Source organism: Loxodonta africana, chromosome 6 (genome assembly GCF_030014295.1).
Source record: "Loxodonta africana isolate mLoxAfr1 chromosome 6, mLoxAfr1.hap2, whole genome shotgun sequence".
Taxonomy (NCBI): domain Eukaryota; kingdom Metazoa; phylum Chordata; class Mammalia; order Proboscidea; family Elephantidae; genus Loxodonta; species Loxodonta africana.
This window is the reverse complement of record NC_087347.1, coordinates 28350495-28368201: the sequence shown is the minus strand read 5'-3', so window position 1 is coordinate 28368201 and position 17707 is coordinate 28350495. Positions and strand designations below refer to the sequence as shown.

At 48.4% G+C, this 17707-nt stretch overlaps 1 protein-coding gene across 6 annotated transcripts in view; it reads right to left on the bottom strand.

The window, feature by feature from the left end:
• TNS1 (tensin 1) overlaps nt 1–17707 on the bottom strand; it is a 219446-nt gene that overhangs the window by 72750 nt on the left and 128989 nt on the right. For all 6 annotated transcript variants that reach the window (XM_064286690.1, XM_064286692.1, XM_064286696.1 and 3 more), the window contains 3 exons: nt 17315–17444; nt 15193–15258; nt 13924–14040 (listed from right to left, as the gene is read on the bottom strand). In XM_064286690.1, the coding sequence (XP_064142760.1) occupies nt 13924–14040; nt 15193–15258; nt 17315–17444 (313 nt within the window). The remainder of the gene's footprint in view (nt 1–13923; nt 14041–15192; nt 15259–17314; nt 17445–17707) is intronic.

The following is a 17707-nucleotide window of genomic DNA, read 5'->3' as shown; positions in this document are numbered from 1 at the left end:
CTTCCTCCACTAAGGAACCCTTGGTGGCACAGTTAAGCGCTCAACTGCTCACCAAAAGGTTAGTGGTTCGAACCCATCCAGAGGCTCTGTGTGAGAAAGATCTCGCAATCCACTTCCATAAAGATGACAGCCAAGAAAACCCTATGGGGCAATTCTTCTCTGTAACACGCGGGGTCACTATGAGTCAAAATGGACTTGACGGCACCTAACAACAGCAACAATTTCCTCCACTAGAATATAATCACCACAAGGGCAGGGATCTTTGCTTTTCTCACTGTTATATCCTCAGCACCCTTAACAGTGACAGGCACTAAATAAATATTTGTTGAATGAACGAGCAACTTTTACTGAGGACAGCCCATGTAGTGAAGAACGTGGATGGTTTGTTATTTTTAATTCTTCAATACAACAGATTCAAGGTCATGTCTATAATCACGTCATTCTCACTCCCCTGTATGCTGATATGCTTTTATTCAAATGGAAGAGAAAGAAGCAGCTGAATAGCTGCTCCAGCAGTCGTCATAACCCACAGCCTGGTGACGGCTGCCAGGGATGGAGGACCCATGGAGGTAAAGACCTGGCAGGACCCTGGGAACTAAGCCTGCCTCTGCCCCTTAGTAGTACGTGACCTCAACAAATCCCTCAACCTCTGAGCAGAGCAAATGGGTCACACGTGGAATGGAGCTGACATGTGGATGATGACAAGGAAAAGATTCACACGCACACACACCTGGTCCAGTGTGGTAGAAAGAACACTGGACTTGAAGCCATGGTTCTACCTCAAAGTCCAGCTCTACAAGTGGGATGGTTGAAAAATGAACTGGCTTACACACAGGGAAGCATTTTATAAAGTGACACCCAAGGTCAGGTAGTAGTAGTAGTAACAGCTAATACTCAGTAACTTACTACAGACCAGGCACTGAGCTAAGTGCCCATGGATTTTCTCATTTAATCCTCAACTCTACAAGACAGGTACTGTCCTTGTCCCCATTTTACAGGTTAGGGCACTGAGGCTCAGAGAGGCTACATGATTTGCCCAAGGTCAACAGAAGGCAAGAGGCAGAGCTGGGGCTTGAATCCAGGCAGCCTGAGTCCTGAGCCCACACTCTCAACCCTGTAGTACCTCTACCACCTCCCATGGACTTGGGCTCAGGCCCTCCTCGGGCCACTCTAAGACAATGAGCTTCTTAACAGTACTGAAGGCAAATTCTTCCTAAGCCTATGTGAGCTCAGTGACTTTGGCAGGATTTTGGAAGGTCTCCCGCCAGGGAGAAGAAGATAGAGAAGAAAGGAAGAGATTTATAGTAGATGAATCATTCACGAGAAGCTGGGGAAGTTGAGGGAGGAATATCATGAACAGAAAAAGACCAACCATTCCCCAGATCCAAGTCCAGTAAATGGCCTCAGAGCTGTCCACTGGACGGAAAGCTGGGACTTGGAGTGTGAGTCACAAGGAGGGGTTCTGTCGCAGGAAGAGAAAGACAAGATGCAGACAAGTCACAGGTGGGGACACTGCCTCTCCAAGGCTGATGGAGAGATCAGCCCAAAAATCCAGGCCAGAACAATTTGTGAAGGAGCTAAACTTCGCCAAAGAGCAAATCAGCCTCTGCCAGCACCTGCAAGCAAGCCCCAGGGAAACCACCCTGGACAGGCAGAAAGAGGGCGAGGGTGAGGGCTCAACCTCTAAGGGCAGATCGCACTGTTGTAATTCATAGGGCTTTCACTGGCTGATTTGGGGAAGCAGATCACCAGACCTTTCTTCCTAGTCTGTCTTAGTCCGGAAGCTCCACTGAAACGTGTTCAGCACCATACCGATACACAAGCCTCCACAAACATACAGGATTAGCTGCACATGGTATCATGGGTCTGGAATCAAGCCCGGGTTTCCTGCATGGAAGGTGAGAATTCTACCACTGAACCACCAATGTCCGCATGAAAAGCAGCTTTAAAAACTCGTTGCTGCCGAGTCGATTCCGACTCATATCGACCCTGTAGGACAGGGTAGAACTGCCCCATACAGTTCCCAAGGAGTGCCTGGTGAGTGGATTCGAACTAGGGAGAGTTAAAAAAAAAAAAAATAGCGGACTAATGGAAGCTTAAATTTCTTTTCTTGGGTATGATTAGAGTCCATATCTTGGGGCTGTGATGGTCCAGCTAATGTGCACTTGTCAACAGGCCTGGCAGGACAGGAGAAAGGGAGGCGGCAGAGGGCACACTCCCGCCTGCCTGGAGCATGATATTTGAGCACAACAAGGGGGCAGCCTGCGCCGCTCAGGGCTGCTGGCCTAGAGCGCTGGATCTGCTCTGAGTGTGGCTCCAGCCCTTCTAACCTCCACCTGATGGCAGAGATTACAGAGGACCAAAGGCACATTCACTCAGGAGGTATCGGTTTACTGACTGGTCTGGTCCATGGGCAAAGACTCCCTGAGCCTGCCAGCCACCTTGCAGAGCAGGGCCAGGTAAGGGTCCAGGGCAGAGGCAGATTATCCAATAGGCAAGGTAAGCACCGTGATCATCTGTAGTGAACAATTTTCCATTTAGGTTTTTAGGTATGGCTGGCACCAGTCTCTCTCCCAGCCTCGCAGCACCTTCCTATAGAATCAAAGCCTCTTCAAATTTACAGTCCCTGACAGGGGCGAGTGACTCAGTAAGCAAGGTAAGTATGGCCTTACTTGTGCATACTTGCTAATTAGCAGAGTCTCCGAAGTCTTCACTTTGATGTGGTGTGGTGACACCCATGTGAAATTGTTCACTACAGATTAGTAGGTAAGCACAAGTAAGCCTGTGCTTTCCTTGTTTATCGGCTAATCCAACCTGATACAGGGGCATCAGCACAAACCCAGTCCCACCAAATGAGGAATAGCGCTAAGCATGTGGCCAGCAGATGCCGGGTCAATGGCATCACCTTCTTTATCCACAAGGTCAACCTGACCTTGCATTTTAATCCTCAGTACTCTGATTGTTCCAGTAAGTCAGGAGAGGACTCTTGCTTGGGGGAGGAGAAGGTACCCAGAATCCTACTCAAGAAACCATGTCATCCATGCCTCTGTCCCTGGGGCTATAGAGAACATCCCACACTGAGATCCGCCTCCCTTGTTTCTCAGCATCTCTGCCCAAAGGAACAAGGAGCCAACCTCCCTGCCACAGCTGATCCACATTCTCCCAGCCGGGAAGTTCTATCAGGTGACTAACTCAAACCCCTCCTGCTGCAGTCTAAGCCCTTTGTCCTATATCACATGATAGAACACGAGGAGAAACTTTCAGTAGCAAATGTGAATTTCTCGCCTCTCTGCCCTTTCCCTCACCCACCTTGAAGTCACAGACCAAGGGCTGCCCTCTCCCGTAGGATTTCCCCACAAACACCAGTTTGGTGCTAAATCCCAGGCTCTTGGCACCCATATCTAGAAAGTCATCCCCTGAGACCCTCTGTTCAGATACAAAGGGCAGAGATATCACTGCGGGATCCTTGGACCCTTTTCCTGAATAACTTGGGACCACTTGCAATCTTGCCCTCCCCTTTCTTGCTGGTTCCTCCACATCTTGCACCAAAGTGCAGAAGGCATAAACATCACAAACCTTTATAGGGGTGCACGTGTGTTCTCTCCATTCCCACCTCACCCACAGCAGACACAGGTACTCTTGTCCCCTCTGTGTAACTGCCTCATTCCCAAGCCCAAAAGGGGCCGCCTTCTTGGTGCCCTCCACCATTCAGGGGGCAGATGGAGGGAGATGGGGCTGCATAAGATGGCTGGGGTAGCTGGGAAGCAGAACTTTGTGGACTTTTTTGCTGCTCTGCCATCCAGGGATCTTTAAACTCGGCTTCCCTCTCTGTGCAATGGGACAGGCTTTCAAAGCCACTCTGGGCACCAGTTCTAAGGCTGGAAAGAGATCAGACCAAACAACCTAATGCATTTTTGGCTGTCGATGAGTAATCGTCTCGATCAGATCATAAAATGATAGCTGGCAGATCTCTGCCTCTGGCTCCAGATGCCCACATTTATTCACCCTGGACATGGTCCTTAATCTCTCTGTTACATGCCTCAGTTTCCTCATCTATAAAATGGGAACACTAGCGTAACCAGGTGTTACTAGGAAATATATGGGTCTCAGTTTTGAAAGAGGCCCAGGACGATGGATGTCACATTCCCCCAAAAAATAGGCAAGATACCACCACACAGGGCTAAAAGAGATGACTGACATCAAGAAAGTGAGAACTCATGGAATGGGAGAAAATATTTACAAATCATATATCTGATAAAGAACTTGTTTCCAGAATATATAAAGAAGTCTTATAGCTCAACAGGAAAAAGATAAGTAACCCAATTTTTAAAATGGGCAAAGGATTTGAATAGGCATTTTTCCAAAGAAGATATGCGAATGGCCAATTAGCATGTGAAATGATGTTCGACATCTTAATTATTAGGGAACTGCAAATCAAAATCACAATGCAATGCCACTTTACACCCACTAGAATGGCTCTAATTTAAAAGGTGAACAATAAAAAGTGTTGACAAGGATATAGAGAAATCAGAACCCTCATACACTGCTGGTAAGGATGTAAAATGGTGCAGCCATTTTGGAAAACAGTTCAGCAGGTCCTCAAAATGTTAAACACAGAATTACCATATGACCCAGCAATCCCACTCCTGAGTATACATCCAGGAGAAATGAAAATATAAGTCCACACAAAACTTGCACATGAATGGTCATAGCAGCACTATTTATAATAGTTATAAGATGGAAAACAACTTAAATGTTCATCAACTTATGAATCAATTGATAAATACCTATAGGTATTTAGGATAACCACGCAATGGAATATTATTCCACCATATAAAGAAATGAAATACTGATCCATGCTACAGCATGGCTGGATCTCAAAAACATTACACGAGGTGAAAGAAGCCAAAAACAATAGACCACATATTATATGATTCCATTTATATGAAACATCCAGGATAGACAAATGCAGAGACAGAAAGTAGATTAGCAGTTATCCAGGGCTGGGTGAGGGCAGGGGAAGGAACAGGGAATATGCTAATGGGTATGAGACTTCTTTAGTTTAATGTTCTAAAATTAGATTATGGTGATGGTTGCACGGTCTACAAACATACTAAAAGCCATTGAATTGTACACTTTAAATGGGTGATTGTATGATATGTAAACCACACAAATAAAACCGTTAATTTTTTTTTTTTTTTTTAAGAGAGAAATCGCTGAAAAGCAATTTTGTGGCTCTAAGCTGCGCCCTTCTACACTCTCCCTGCTGCCCCCACACACGTATCAAGGGTATAAAAAGATCAGGAAGCAGGAAATTATAGGAGGGATTTTGGAGAGAGTGTTGTGCTGTGAGTCCCACCTGGCTAAGAGCTTTGCCTTCCCCTCTGTGCATCTGCTCAGAGCGCTCAACATGAGTCCCCTGGGGCATGGAGAGCATTTAAGACCAGGTCCTCGCTCAGGCCTGAAAAGTCTGGAAGGAATGAGGCAGGCTGCTGGCTGCTCAGCCCAAAGACAGAGAATGGGGCTGCCCTGGGCAACATCAATTCCTGACTTTGCTGAGGCCAAGAGTGCCTAAGTGTCTCCCAAGGACCACAGCAAGAGAGAAGAAGATGGCCTGGGGCCCTCAGATCCTGTCCAAAAGGGCCATCTGGAGGGGTAAAGGGACATCAGCAAGGGGAGGCTGGAGGCAGCCAGGGAGACCTGGGTTGAGAAAGGGTTAAGACGCCTCCAAACAGAGCGTCATCAACCCACTTGAGGAGAAGAGTGGGTGAGAGACCTCTTGGTGATGGTGGGAAGCTAGAGGGGGTCTCCAAATCACCCACAAAAATGCCACAGATGAGAAACAGTCAAGGTTTGAAGACTTCAGAATCGTCTACTGGCAAAGAGCCCAGGGGGTCTCCACACAGAGTGTATCTGTGCAACCACAGTGAGAATGTCTTAGCTCCTTCCCTCTCTTCCTCTCCCCCCAACTCTAAAGCATGAGTTAGGGAAACAGAGAGAAAATCTACACAAACACACAACTGGCTACCAGGAAGGAGCTAGTGAGGGGGAGGAACTAACTTTTAATGAAGGATGAAGTTTTGATGATTACACTAGCCTGGGCATATCTATTACTGACCAGAGGATCTTTTATTACCTGAGAGTGACCAGAAAAGGCATGGGTGTTGCCCTAATACAGTTCAGGGGAAGGGCAAGCATAGAATAGATATAAAGGGCAATGGTGGACAAATAAAGTGGCTTTGTAATTATATCCTACAAGTTCTGCTTGTTCAACCTAGTAGTTACAAAAGAATACCTACCATAGGTGTTTAGGGAGGAATAACCAAGAGAATGTACAGTCAGTGGTGCCTGGCACCTAGTAAGTGTGCAATGGTAGCTACTATCTCATCATCGTTGTCATCAGTATCTTTGCCACCACCATCGTCATGATCACCATCATCACTGCTAGGATTTTAGAGCTAGAAGCTCCCTTAGGAAACCAACCTCCTCATTTCATATAAAAGGAAGCTGAGACCCAGAGAGGGTAAGCAACTTTTTCAAGGTGACACAGCAAGTTGGTATCAGAGGCAAATCTAAAGCGCAAGTCTCCTGACTCCCTATATGGAGAGGCCCACAAGTGACATCCAAGAGTAGGGCTCTCAGAACAGAACAAGCACGAGATGGTTCCCAGATAGTACAGGGGGACTAGGGCTTTTCCTTAAGAGGAGAGGGCCTATATACATTCAAAATCATGTTTCTCTCTTCTTTCCTTGGGCACATCAATGATAAGAACAGACATAAATTATTGCCAGTGTAGCACATACCTGGTACACCACTTTTCCCATTTCCCATACATTACTGAATCTTAACAACAATCCTATGAGGAAGGTATGCTTATTGTGCCCATCTTAAAGATAAGGAATTTGGGTCTCAGAGAGGCAAAGCGATTAGACCAAGAAACACAGCTATACGCAACAGAGTTTAGAGCCATAATCTTCTGACTCTAGAGCCCACAATCTTAATCCCACAGAAGGGATTAGCCTGTTCAACATTATTTCCAGCTTTCTACTTTCTATGAACACCTTCCATGCCCCTCTGAAGTTAGACACAACATCTAAGACTCGCTTTGGCCTATGAAATTTGAGCAGAAGTAAAGTGTGTTACTTCTAGGCAGATGCCTTTAAGGGCTAGTACACAAGTCCCTATGTCCTCTTCCTACTGCTGCAGCAGTGATAGAACCACATATGAGATGAAGTCACCATCAACTTTGAAAAACCATGATGAGCAGAAACTCCTGCCAACATACAATGGACACGTTAACATGAGCAAGAAATATGCTTGTGCTTGGTTAAACCAACAAGAGAATTTGGGGTCGCTCGGAATCAACTCGAAGGCACTGGGTTTTTTTTACCACAGCATAACTGAACCTCTCCTGACTGATACAACCACTAAGCTAGGCTGCTTCCCACTCCAAGCTTATGAGTTGGGAAAGTCCAAGAGGGAAGTCTGGAGGCCCATCTTAGCTCCTCACAAGTCACAAAAAGAAACAATGATAGAGCTCAAAGAAATTGAAAGAACCATTGCCTACTCCAACCCCCTCATTTTACAGAGTATAAAGGAGACCTGGGTGGTACAAACAGTTAACATACTCAGCGGCTAACCAAAAGGCTGGTGGTTTGAGTTCACCCACAGGCACCTTGGAAGAAAGGCCTGGCAATACACTTTAAAAACCAGCCATTGAAAACCCTAGGAAGCACAGTTCTACTCTGACATACATGGGGTTGCCACGAGTTGGAATCAACTTGACGACACCTGGTTTTAAAGAAGACCTAAGGAAGACGTGTCACCAAGGACACCCAGAACCCAAATCTCTGTATTCTGTCTCTCTCTCTCTCTGGGTCTCTCATTCTCTTTCTCTCTCCTCACTCTCTGCCTGTTTGCTGAGTCTCTCTCCTTCCCTTTTTCCTCTCCCTCAAAAATTCAGAGAGTCCTTGGTCAAGCCCAGCTCAGGAGAAGTCTCAAAGCCTGGGGATTTCTGGTTCTAGGCAGAGAGGCCCTTCCCTAGCTCAAACAAAAGAAGCTGAGGAGGGGGAGGTGCTGATAGAGCTGAAAGCTCTCTCCAGAGTAAGGGCACTGCCCCTCCTCACAGAGCCTCAGGGCTGAGAAGCTTGGGGACAAACCAAGCCTCCTTGTCACCAGCCCCTGGCTCTGGTGGGACTGCCCACAGGCACAGTGGAAAAGCTGATGGACATCAAGGAGGAGGAGAAACCCAGAAGTGGTGTGGACATCTGGCCCCCCTCACCATCTTCAGTCAGGCCAGTGGACTGGTTGTTTTCCCTGTCATCCTTTCTTTTAGCCTCAGAGATGGCTTCTCTGCCCCCCTTTTACCCAGCACCAGCCCCTGTCCCCCAGTGCTCTCTTCTAAGGAATGCAAAGCTCTAAACAGCTCCATATTCAAGGAGGTCAAGGCAGAGAAGAAATGGGTGGGCAGTGAGGCAACTGGGATCCAGTCAGCCTCTGGGCTCACCCGAAGTGGAAAGCAGCCCCTGCCCCTTGGTCTCAGGGCTTGTTTCCGGGAAGGTTTGTCCTGGAACACTCTGGAGGAATTTGGAGACTCCTGTATGCAGCATAGGCAAAATTACAGCCCCACTCTCACCCAAGGGGAGCTAGGATCCGAGCATGGGGCTTCAGAAATGCGGCCAAATCACTAATGGGGCTTCTGGAGGCTGTGAAACGTGGTGTCAGCCAGAGCGCTGAGCTGGCAGGTTCCAGACCAAACGCAGCACGTCAGAGGGAGCCGCAAGGAGAAGGCCGGTGGGGCCCAGTCCTCTCCCCACGACCCAGCCCTGGACCTTCACTTCCTCCTCACCCAGGACCAAAGACCCAGGGCATTTAATGGCAGACGCCCCTCTGCTCCCTAGCCAGCTGTCCCAGGCCCTAAGACCTTGTCTAACCAAGAAGCTCTTGATTTTGAGCTTCCGTTCTATTCTTTAACTTTCATCACTTCCCACTCCTTCTGACCTAAGTGCAGATGAGCCACAGTGGTCCCCATGCATCCATTGCTACCATAGCCTCAGTTCACCACGCAGAGGCACAACGTCCCCTTTCTCTCCTTTCCAAGGTTCTACTTCCTGGACCCATCCAATACTGAAATGGGCTGTCTTATGTGGTAGTGAGCTCTCCATCATGAGGGCTTGAGGAGTTAAGACAACCCTCCAAAAAAGGGTACCTGAATTAAGTCGTGTGTGAGGGGCTGAATGAGCTAAACTCCATGGATGATGGGAAGGGATCTGGAATCAGACACAGTGGATTCAAATACCAACTCCACCACTTATGGAATGACCCTGAGTGAGATCGTTAACCTCTCCACGCTTCAGTTTCTTCATCTGCAAAATGAAGTTGGTACAGTCTGAGCTGGCGTAACTCGAAGTAGCACTTATACATGCAATTTGCTTCCCCTTTGGCAAGTCCCCTCCCATCTTGGGCCTCAGTTTCTCACCGTGGAAGGGAGACATTTGGCAAGCTTTATGGTTGGCCTGAACCATCCCAAGGAGTCCCTGGGTGACGCAAACAGTTAACATGCTCAGCTGCTAACCAAAAGGTTGGAAGTTTGAGCCACTTAGAGGTGCCACAGAAGAAAGGCCTGGCAATCTACTTCAAAAATCAGCCACTGAAAACCATACGGAGCACAGTTCTACTCTGACACACATGAGGTCGCCGTGAGTCTAAATCACTCGACGGTAACTGGTTTACTGGTTTGGATCACCCCAGACTAGAAGGTCAGCCTGTGGATAACCAGAAGTCTTCAGAGAGATTTTTCTTTCTTCATTTTGCAGCCAAGGGAATGGAACAGAGCTCTAAGAGTCACAATGCCACAAGCCCTAAACCTGAAAGGGGAGGAGGTACTGTAGGCAGTGAGGAAGGGGTTAAACACACAGCAGTCCCTGAGAGTGATGGTTAAGTCAGAGTCATCTGAAGGCTTCCCAAATGATCAGGAGCTCTGACCCCAGAGCTGATGTCCCTGACTCCTGGGGAGGGGCTAGTGGGGACTCAGTGTCATGGAGGGGACACAGGCCAGAGAGGGTATCTGTTCCCAAGCACCTGGCTCAGTGCCTCCTACCCACTTTGAGTCACCAAGTGGGCTCCAGAAGGACTGGCCTGGCCTGAAATTGAAGACATGGGCCGCTTCCAGAAACGTTCAGTTCCCACCTTGGACACACCACCCCTTCCCTATTTTGAATGGTGGCTCCTCACCAGAGGCATTCCTGGGTGAGTGGCCCCACCCTTCCTGTGTGGGGCAGGGGTGGGGAAGAGGGGCTGAGCTCAGCTGTTCCCTGGACTGAAGTCCTCTCAATATCTGCCACAGGGCAAGCCCAGTGGTCTCCCAGGGTCCTACGTTCCACACACCACCTCATCTAATCCCCTTGCTCATCCAGAGAGGCAGGACAGGGGGTGACCTTGTCTGACAGTGGTGAGACTTGGGGATCCGAGAGGGGCAGACACTCACCCAGGTAACGCCATGGGCCCAGAAGCCCATAACAGGCTCCCAGGGAAGCCAGCCAGCCCAGGGTCGCACAGTGGTCAGTGTTGTGGCTCCACACCCAGCTCTGCTCTTTACTAGGCTTGGCAACCCTGGGCAGGTTACTCAACTTCTCTGTACCCTACTTTCCCCATCTGGGGATGATCACAGGGCCTACCTCATACAGTGGCTGTGAGCATTAAATGAGCTTGTGTCCATTCAGTTCTTGACACTGTGGCTGGAGCATGGTCAATCTAGGACTGGTCCCCAAGGTCAAAGGACCTGTTCCCTTAGCCATGCTGCAGACCCCCAAGATACTAACTAGTCTCCACTGATGTCAGAAACTCATGGAGAAAAACAACAGGCCCCCCAGCTCCTGCTCCCCACAAGGTGCTCCAAAAGATTTGTTGACTGAAACCCTATTTTACAGCAGAGAAAACCGAGGCCCTAAAACAATGGCATCTTACCCAAGGACAGTCATCAAAGGCTGAGATTTGAACCCGGGTAGTTCGCTCCAGCGAGCCCTGGTGGAGCAATGGTTAAATGCTCGGCTGCTAACCAAAAGGTCAGCAGTTTGAACCCACCAGCTGCTCCGAGGGAGAAAAGACCTGGTGATCTGCTCCCATAAAGACTACGGCCTAAGAAATCCTATAGGGCAGTTTACTCTGTCCTACAGGGTTGCTGTGAGTCAGAATCAACTCGATGATACACAGCCACAGTTTGGCTCCAGAGGCCACATCCTTAACCACTATGCAAACTGCCTCTCAAAAAGTGCTACAATAATCCAATGAAAATAGGTACTCAATTTTAGACTAAGACACAGAAAGGCTAAATAATTTGTCCAAAGGAAGATCTGGGATTTGAACCCAGGCAGAAAGGCTTTGAAACGTACCTGCTTAACCACTGCATTATAGTACCTTGTGGTTACTCTGCCTTTCCTGGTCCAAGACCTCTGAGAGAGTAGGCAAAGCTGCTCTAGGTCCACTCCAGGGAATACCCGAGTACCCTCTCAGCTCCTAAACACCCTGGAGTCTTGGGGGTTAGGTGACCAACTGCCCTAACCCCAGTCAGCCCATGAGGAAACTGAGGCATAGGGGACTTGCCCACCACTAGGGAGACAGATACAAGCAACCAGACTTCCTCTCTCAACCGATAAATTAGCCAAAGGAAAAAATGAATTAGCTTTTGCCTCTGGGCTCCAGAATCTAGAATCTTCCAGAAATACTCTAGGAGGAGAAGCAGATTTGGGATAATGGTCACTGGTCCTTCCCTACCCTCAAGGCCTCCTGCCCCAAGGTTGGTCCTTACAGGACGCTCATGGAGGGGGCAGAGGCAGGGTCTCCCCTGGTAACTGCCCATCTGCAGAGCTCCCAGGCCCAGCCACAACTCAGTTAGGCCAAGCTAGGAAAGTGGTTGGCAGAGCCAGGAGCTGCTTCCCTGCCTCCTTCCCACCCTCCAGGCACAGGGCCAGCCTCTCAGCCTCCACACAGCAGCCCCTCTGTCCCTGCAGGACGAGCTGACCTTTAACTAGCCAAAAGGTCCCCACAATTCCATCCCCTGCCTGGGGGATCTGAACAGAGCGGAGAGAAGGGGACGGGGTGGGGCAGCCCGCCAGGTCCCTCCCTTGTCAGCCCCTCCTTGCTCAGTCTGCCTGCTCTCCTTCCTCCCCTCGCAGCCAACTCCACCCCAAGCCCCATTGTTCCCACATCCACTTCTCTCCCCTTAATTATTTTACCTTTTATCTGCCTGGCACTTTATAGTTTACAAAATGTTTTTACATTTATCATCACGCTGAATATGCACCAGGGAAAGAAAAGGAGACGTTGAAAATTCCTTCAAATTGCCAAGTGTTCTTGTTAAAAATGCAAACATCCCAGGATGATGAACAATTAGGCTGGCAGCCACTGGTACCTCAGAACCAATTTCATCAGCTGCTTTCTCCTCAGCCACTCAGCCTGAGATGGGGTGGGGGAGGAAGAGAAGCGCTTCTGGAAGACAGCCTGTCTGGGTAGGAAGAGTGTGGTGGAGCGGCTCAGGCCATCTGAGAGCACTGGGCCCTTGGGCGAGGAGAAGGCTCCCCAGTAAATGGGGAAGGAGGGCGCTAAGATAGATAAGCAGACAAGCCATCAACTTTACAAGGTCACTTGTAAAGATCTCCCCCTCATCAAGTCCCTAATACTAGTCTACCATTCACCTCTCTGAAATCCACTGCTCATTCTAGTGTCTCCAAGGTCAAGGGCAATGGGAGCAACTTTACTCAAGAAAAGGCCTAAAAGACTTTCAGAGTGGCATCAACAAATCCAAAATATTGATGAGGCAGGTGGAGGCAAGATGGTGTTGAGGGAAGAGAATAAGGTTCTCTGTGACCTAGCTCTGTCTTGCAGCCCAGGGTCTCCAGGGGAACACAATCCTGCCCAGGACTGGCTTCAGCTGGAGAAGCCCAGAGGCTGGGTTCTGGTATTCACCCAACCCGGGTGGTGGGGATAAACCAGGAGAGCCTTCCTTCAGGTGTCTCACCTGCCCCAACTGAAAATGAACGGAGGATGGACAGACAGCACCAAGGCCACTCCCAGCTCTAATATTCTGTGGTCCTATGACCCCATCTGGAAAACAAGCCTGTGACCAAACCCCAGATAGCAAGTGTGAGGACCTTCCAGGGTCCCAGACATGTCACTTTCAGAGGCCCCACCCAACATTCCAGCACACATATTTAAATAAGCCACACAAATAACTAAAACTCACGTACAACTCAAGAGTTGAGGTGCAGTCAATCATTTGACTTAATATTAGGTTTCGTAGCTGACTTAAACATGTATTAATTTCAATTCTGCAGCTTTCTTTTCAAACCGGGGAGCCCATCAGTTTGTTTTCAGCACTCAAACATTTCAGTGGGCTGTTGAAAGCCTGCAGGCACTTGCTGCTGTGTTACGTTCCTCGTGCTCTGACCCCAGCCAATTCAGGCAGCGGGCCAGAAGAAATCCAACTGCGGGTCTAAAAGAAACCTAACAAGTGCTGGGTTGGCATCGCTGGAGTGTCTCTGAGATCAGTAAGATCTTGCAAGCTCCACTCAAGGTCAACTCCTCCAAGGAGCCCTCTGGGCTATTCGAGGTCTCAAGAATCTTTCCTCTTACGATCCCAGAGCACCTATTTTTCTGTACTCGGCACCAATGGTGTACTCCTATGACACACCCTTTTGGCTGTTTGGCTGCATTCTTAGCTCTGTCCACATTATTTAGCATATTGGTATGTTTTGTCTTATCTGCCCCCACTGAACTGTGAGCTCTCAGAGGTGCCTGGACTTCTCCCCTGCTTCGCCCCTCTGGGCCACCCACCTCTGCCTCCCCTCTGACCAGTGTGGGATGGCAGTAAGCCAAGAGGATGGGGGCCGTGTGAGCAGGAGCTAGAAGCCACTGGTCCCCACCTACCCTCCATGCCATCCTCTCGATGCCCACTGAAGTTGTCGTAGGAGTCCCAGCGGATGAGGGGGTCGGAGGTGTTGTAGTCCACAGACACACTTGGCCCGTTCTCCAGGTGCTCCATGCCTGAGTGGAATGGGGGAGGGGGCAGTGAGAAGAAGGAAAACAAGATCAGCAGCTGGAGGAACAGAGGAAGCCAACCAGCTCCCCCAAGGATGCTCCTCAGGGACTTCTCATTTTCTTGAATATGGGAGGGCCAGCGGGGAAGCCAGTGGCTTAAGCTGGAAGGAGAACCCAGGAGTCTGGTTTCCTGCATTCTTGAAAAGGCTCATACCAGGTCATAGGGGTAAACCAGGACAGAGGCACTGAGGAATGGAGACCCCTACAAGAAAGCTGGGAGGACCTTCCAGCTAGGTAGCTGCCTCTTTCTCTTCAGCATCCCGGGGGCCCCTGGGGCAGTGCCAAGAGACCCTAAGGAGTCTGCCCCTGAATCAGAGAAGGGCATGTGGGAGAGGGTTGCATAGAGTCAGGGACAACAAGGAAGCCACAGCCTTGACTTTGAGAGGACACAAGGCCTCCAGAAGTTCATCTTCACCAGCCCCCTACCCGCCACTTATAAGATGCCCTCCACTCTAGCCACAAATCTGAGGGGAGAGGCGGAGTCTCTCCTATCCATCCAGAGGAAGCCCCAGAAATGAAGACAGCACGAGCTGCAAGCCCGGTCTTCCAGGGTGAGTTACCGTCCTAGCTTAGCAGGCCTCTCTTTAATCTATCCAGCGTCCCTCTGCCTATAACCTAACTTCATCTCCTCTCATTCTGTTCTTAAATAAGATGGGGAACAACTGGTATCCACATAAAGCACTCTAGAAGCTTAAAGGCTATTATTAAATTGGCCTTCTTGTCTTCAGGTTGAATCACCTCAGTTCTTATAAATACTCTCATCCATCCAGCACCTTTGAGTGTCCCCCCAGCCACTCCCTCAATCCACCGTGGCCCTGAAAATAACAGGATGATGACCTAATGGGACCAGGACAGTTTATCCAGCCCAGCACCTCTGTGTCTCCTTTTTTATTTTTATTATCCAGAGATTAAGTCACTGGTTCTTATTTAGCTGGGGGTCCACTCTGATACCCAGATCTTTTACTCCTGGCCTGCCTCTCAGCCACAGCTAACTTGCTTAAGTATAGAGTAGGCCAGTGGGATGATGGCAGAGTGAGATGGAAGCAGGTCACGACAGAGGGAAGGGGACAGGACAACAGATTCTAACTGGGTTTATACCTTGAATTTTCTCTGGCCCGTAAGAAAATACAAACTCCACTTTGCCATATTCTGGAAATCGATCATCTGAAAAAGAAGGAAAAACAAAAATGGGCAATTAATTCTCAAATAGAACTCCATAAAAAGTTCTCTTCTAGAAAAAAAATTAAAGTTACATATGTATAACCAAACCAAATCCATTGCCACAGAGTCAGTTCCAACTCATGACAGCCCCATGAGTTACAGAACAGAGCTGCTCCACAGGGTTTTCTTGGCTATAATTACAGAAACAGATTACCAGGCCTTTCTTCCATGGCACCACCCTTTAGATTAGTAGGTGAGTCCACACCATTTGTGCCATCCATGGACCCAATATGTGTACACATGATTAATAATAATAAATATAGATATTATTATCATTAATATTATTGTCATTATATATCCTGCCCACCCTAGCTCCAATCCTACTTATCTGAGGTAACCACTTCTAACCATTTCCATTTTTTGTTCTATTAGTGATTTCCTCTAAGACTCTAAATAATAGCTTTATGCTGTGATTTCTAGATATTTTAATTTTCAGTAATCTCTACTTATTTACCACTATAAAGATGAATAATCTGACTCACTTATACTGCTCTCATCTCCTTTCTTCTTAAATTTGGTTAGTTTTATTATCATTAATATTATTTATTCATTCTACTGATTGTCTTTGAAATTTTAATACTGCCATTAAACCTCCATTTCTTGATCTGTCCACAGTAGATTATGTCTCTTGACTCCCACCACGTAAGAGAAGGAAATTTGTTCCCCTCCCCTTCCTCTACCTGTCCCCAACCCCACCTATATTTTGTCAGCTATACCTTCATTTTTCCTTATTAAGATGGAACACATTTACATTCAGCTTTGTAATTATAACAGCATTTCTCGGTTTTCCCTCCTGGCTCCAGTTCTGGGAAAGCCCACTACAGAGGCCTCCTTCTCCTGCATGGGTCCAACCACACTAGAGGGATCAGGCCCCCTCTTTTGAGCACCCAGCTCTACTCTCTGCTGTCTGCCCTGAGCCCCATCTGGACAGAGAGCACCATCCACTCATTACAGTAAGTTACAGCAGTAATGGGCGTCCTGTGCTTGTCTCCATCAATGCACATATCACTTCATAGAATTAGATTTATGTGTCAGTTCCTCCCACGAGACTGTGAGCTCCCTGAGGGCAGGGTTTGACTTCTTTCTCTCTATATCTCCAGGGCCAAGCACATACCAGGTACACATAGACATGCACGGGATGCTTGGTGGGTGGGTGGTTGGGTGGGTGGGTGGATGGGTGGGTGGGGATATCCCCTGGGTCTGAATGTGATACAGCTAAAACCTCAAATGGTTAGAGGAAAGAAGCAGAGACACCAAACCTTCCCTTACTACCGCCCTCTCCCCTTAGAAAAAGGTTCTCCCCTCACTGTGGCCACTGCCAACCAACCAGTTGCTGCCGAGTCAGTTCCGACTCATGGTGACCCCATGTGTGTCAAAGTGGAACTGCACTATGGTGTTTTCAATGGTCGCAACCTCTCATAAGTAGATGGTCAGCCCCTTCTTCTGAGGCACATGTGACAGATTCGATCCACCAACCTTTTAGTCACTAGCCAAGTGGGTAACCGTCTATGCTACAGCACCTCCATTATTGCTGTCATTATGCTGTAGGACAATTATTTCTTGCTAGATCTGCCTCCCTACTCGATGAGAGTTCTAAGTTCCACCAAGACAGAGACTAGGCCTTTTTTTTTTTTTTTTCAATCCCCAGCACTTAGTGCACAAAGTAAATGCCAATGAATGTTGAAAAAATGCTTGTCAACAGGACACTCGAGACAAATTAGAACAAGATGAAGGAAATACAGGAAAAGTAGTAAGAAAGGGTTGCAAGATATAAAACAGCCCAGGGATTGGGAGACAGTGTGAGCACCATCTTTATCTCCACTTCTACTGACAACCTGAATTCCCACACCATTCCCTCCCACTGTCACCAAGAATACCCTGAGACTTGGCAGACCATGTGGCTAATTAAAGATGGCCCCCATGTCCAACATAGTGCCTTAAGCTGGGCTCTCCTCCCTGACACGGAGCCCCCACCCTTGGCCAAACCCAAAGAGCCCACCTTTGAAGGCATCATCAAGGTCTTCCTTCCCGAAGACAATACCCAAGTCATGGATGGCACAGGTGTGGAACTGCACACGGAAGATGACATCACGTGCTGGGCTTCGGAACTTCTTGTGGTAGCACTTCAGCTGGGTGGGAAGGGGAGTAGAGCTAGTCAAGAAATCAGGTCCTAGGGGTCTTCTTTCTCAGCTCCCCTGCCTGGGTCCCCAGGCTCACCCCGAACCCAATGAGAGAGAGGTCACCAACACCAAACAGCATCTCAGAGCTCTCTGGGGGGAACTTCTGCAACAGCAGAGAGTTGGAGGCCAGTCTTGCCCTGTCCTCCCAAGAAGTTCCTGCACACAGAACTTTCCAGAATGAGAAAAGAAGGAGTGGGTTTAAATTGCAGCAG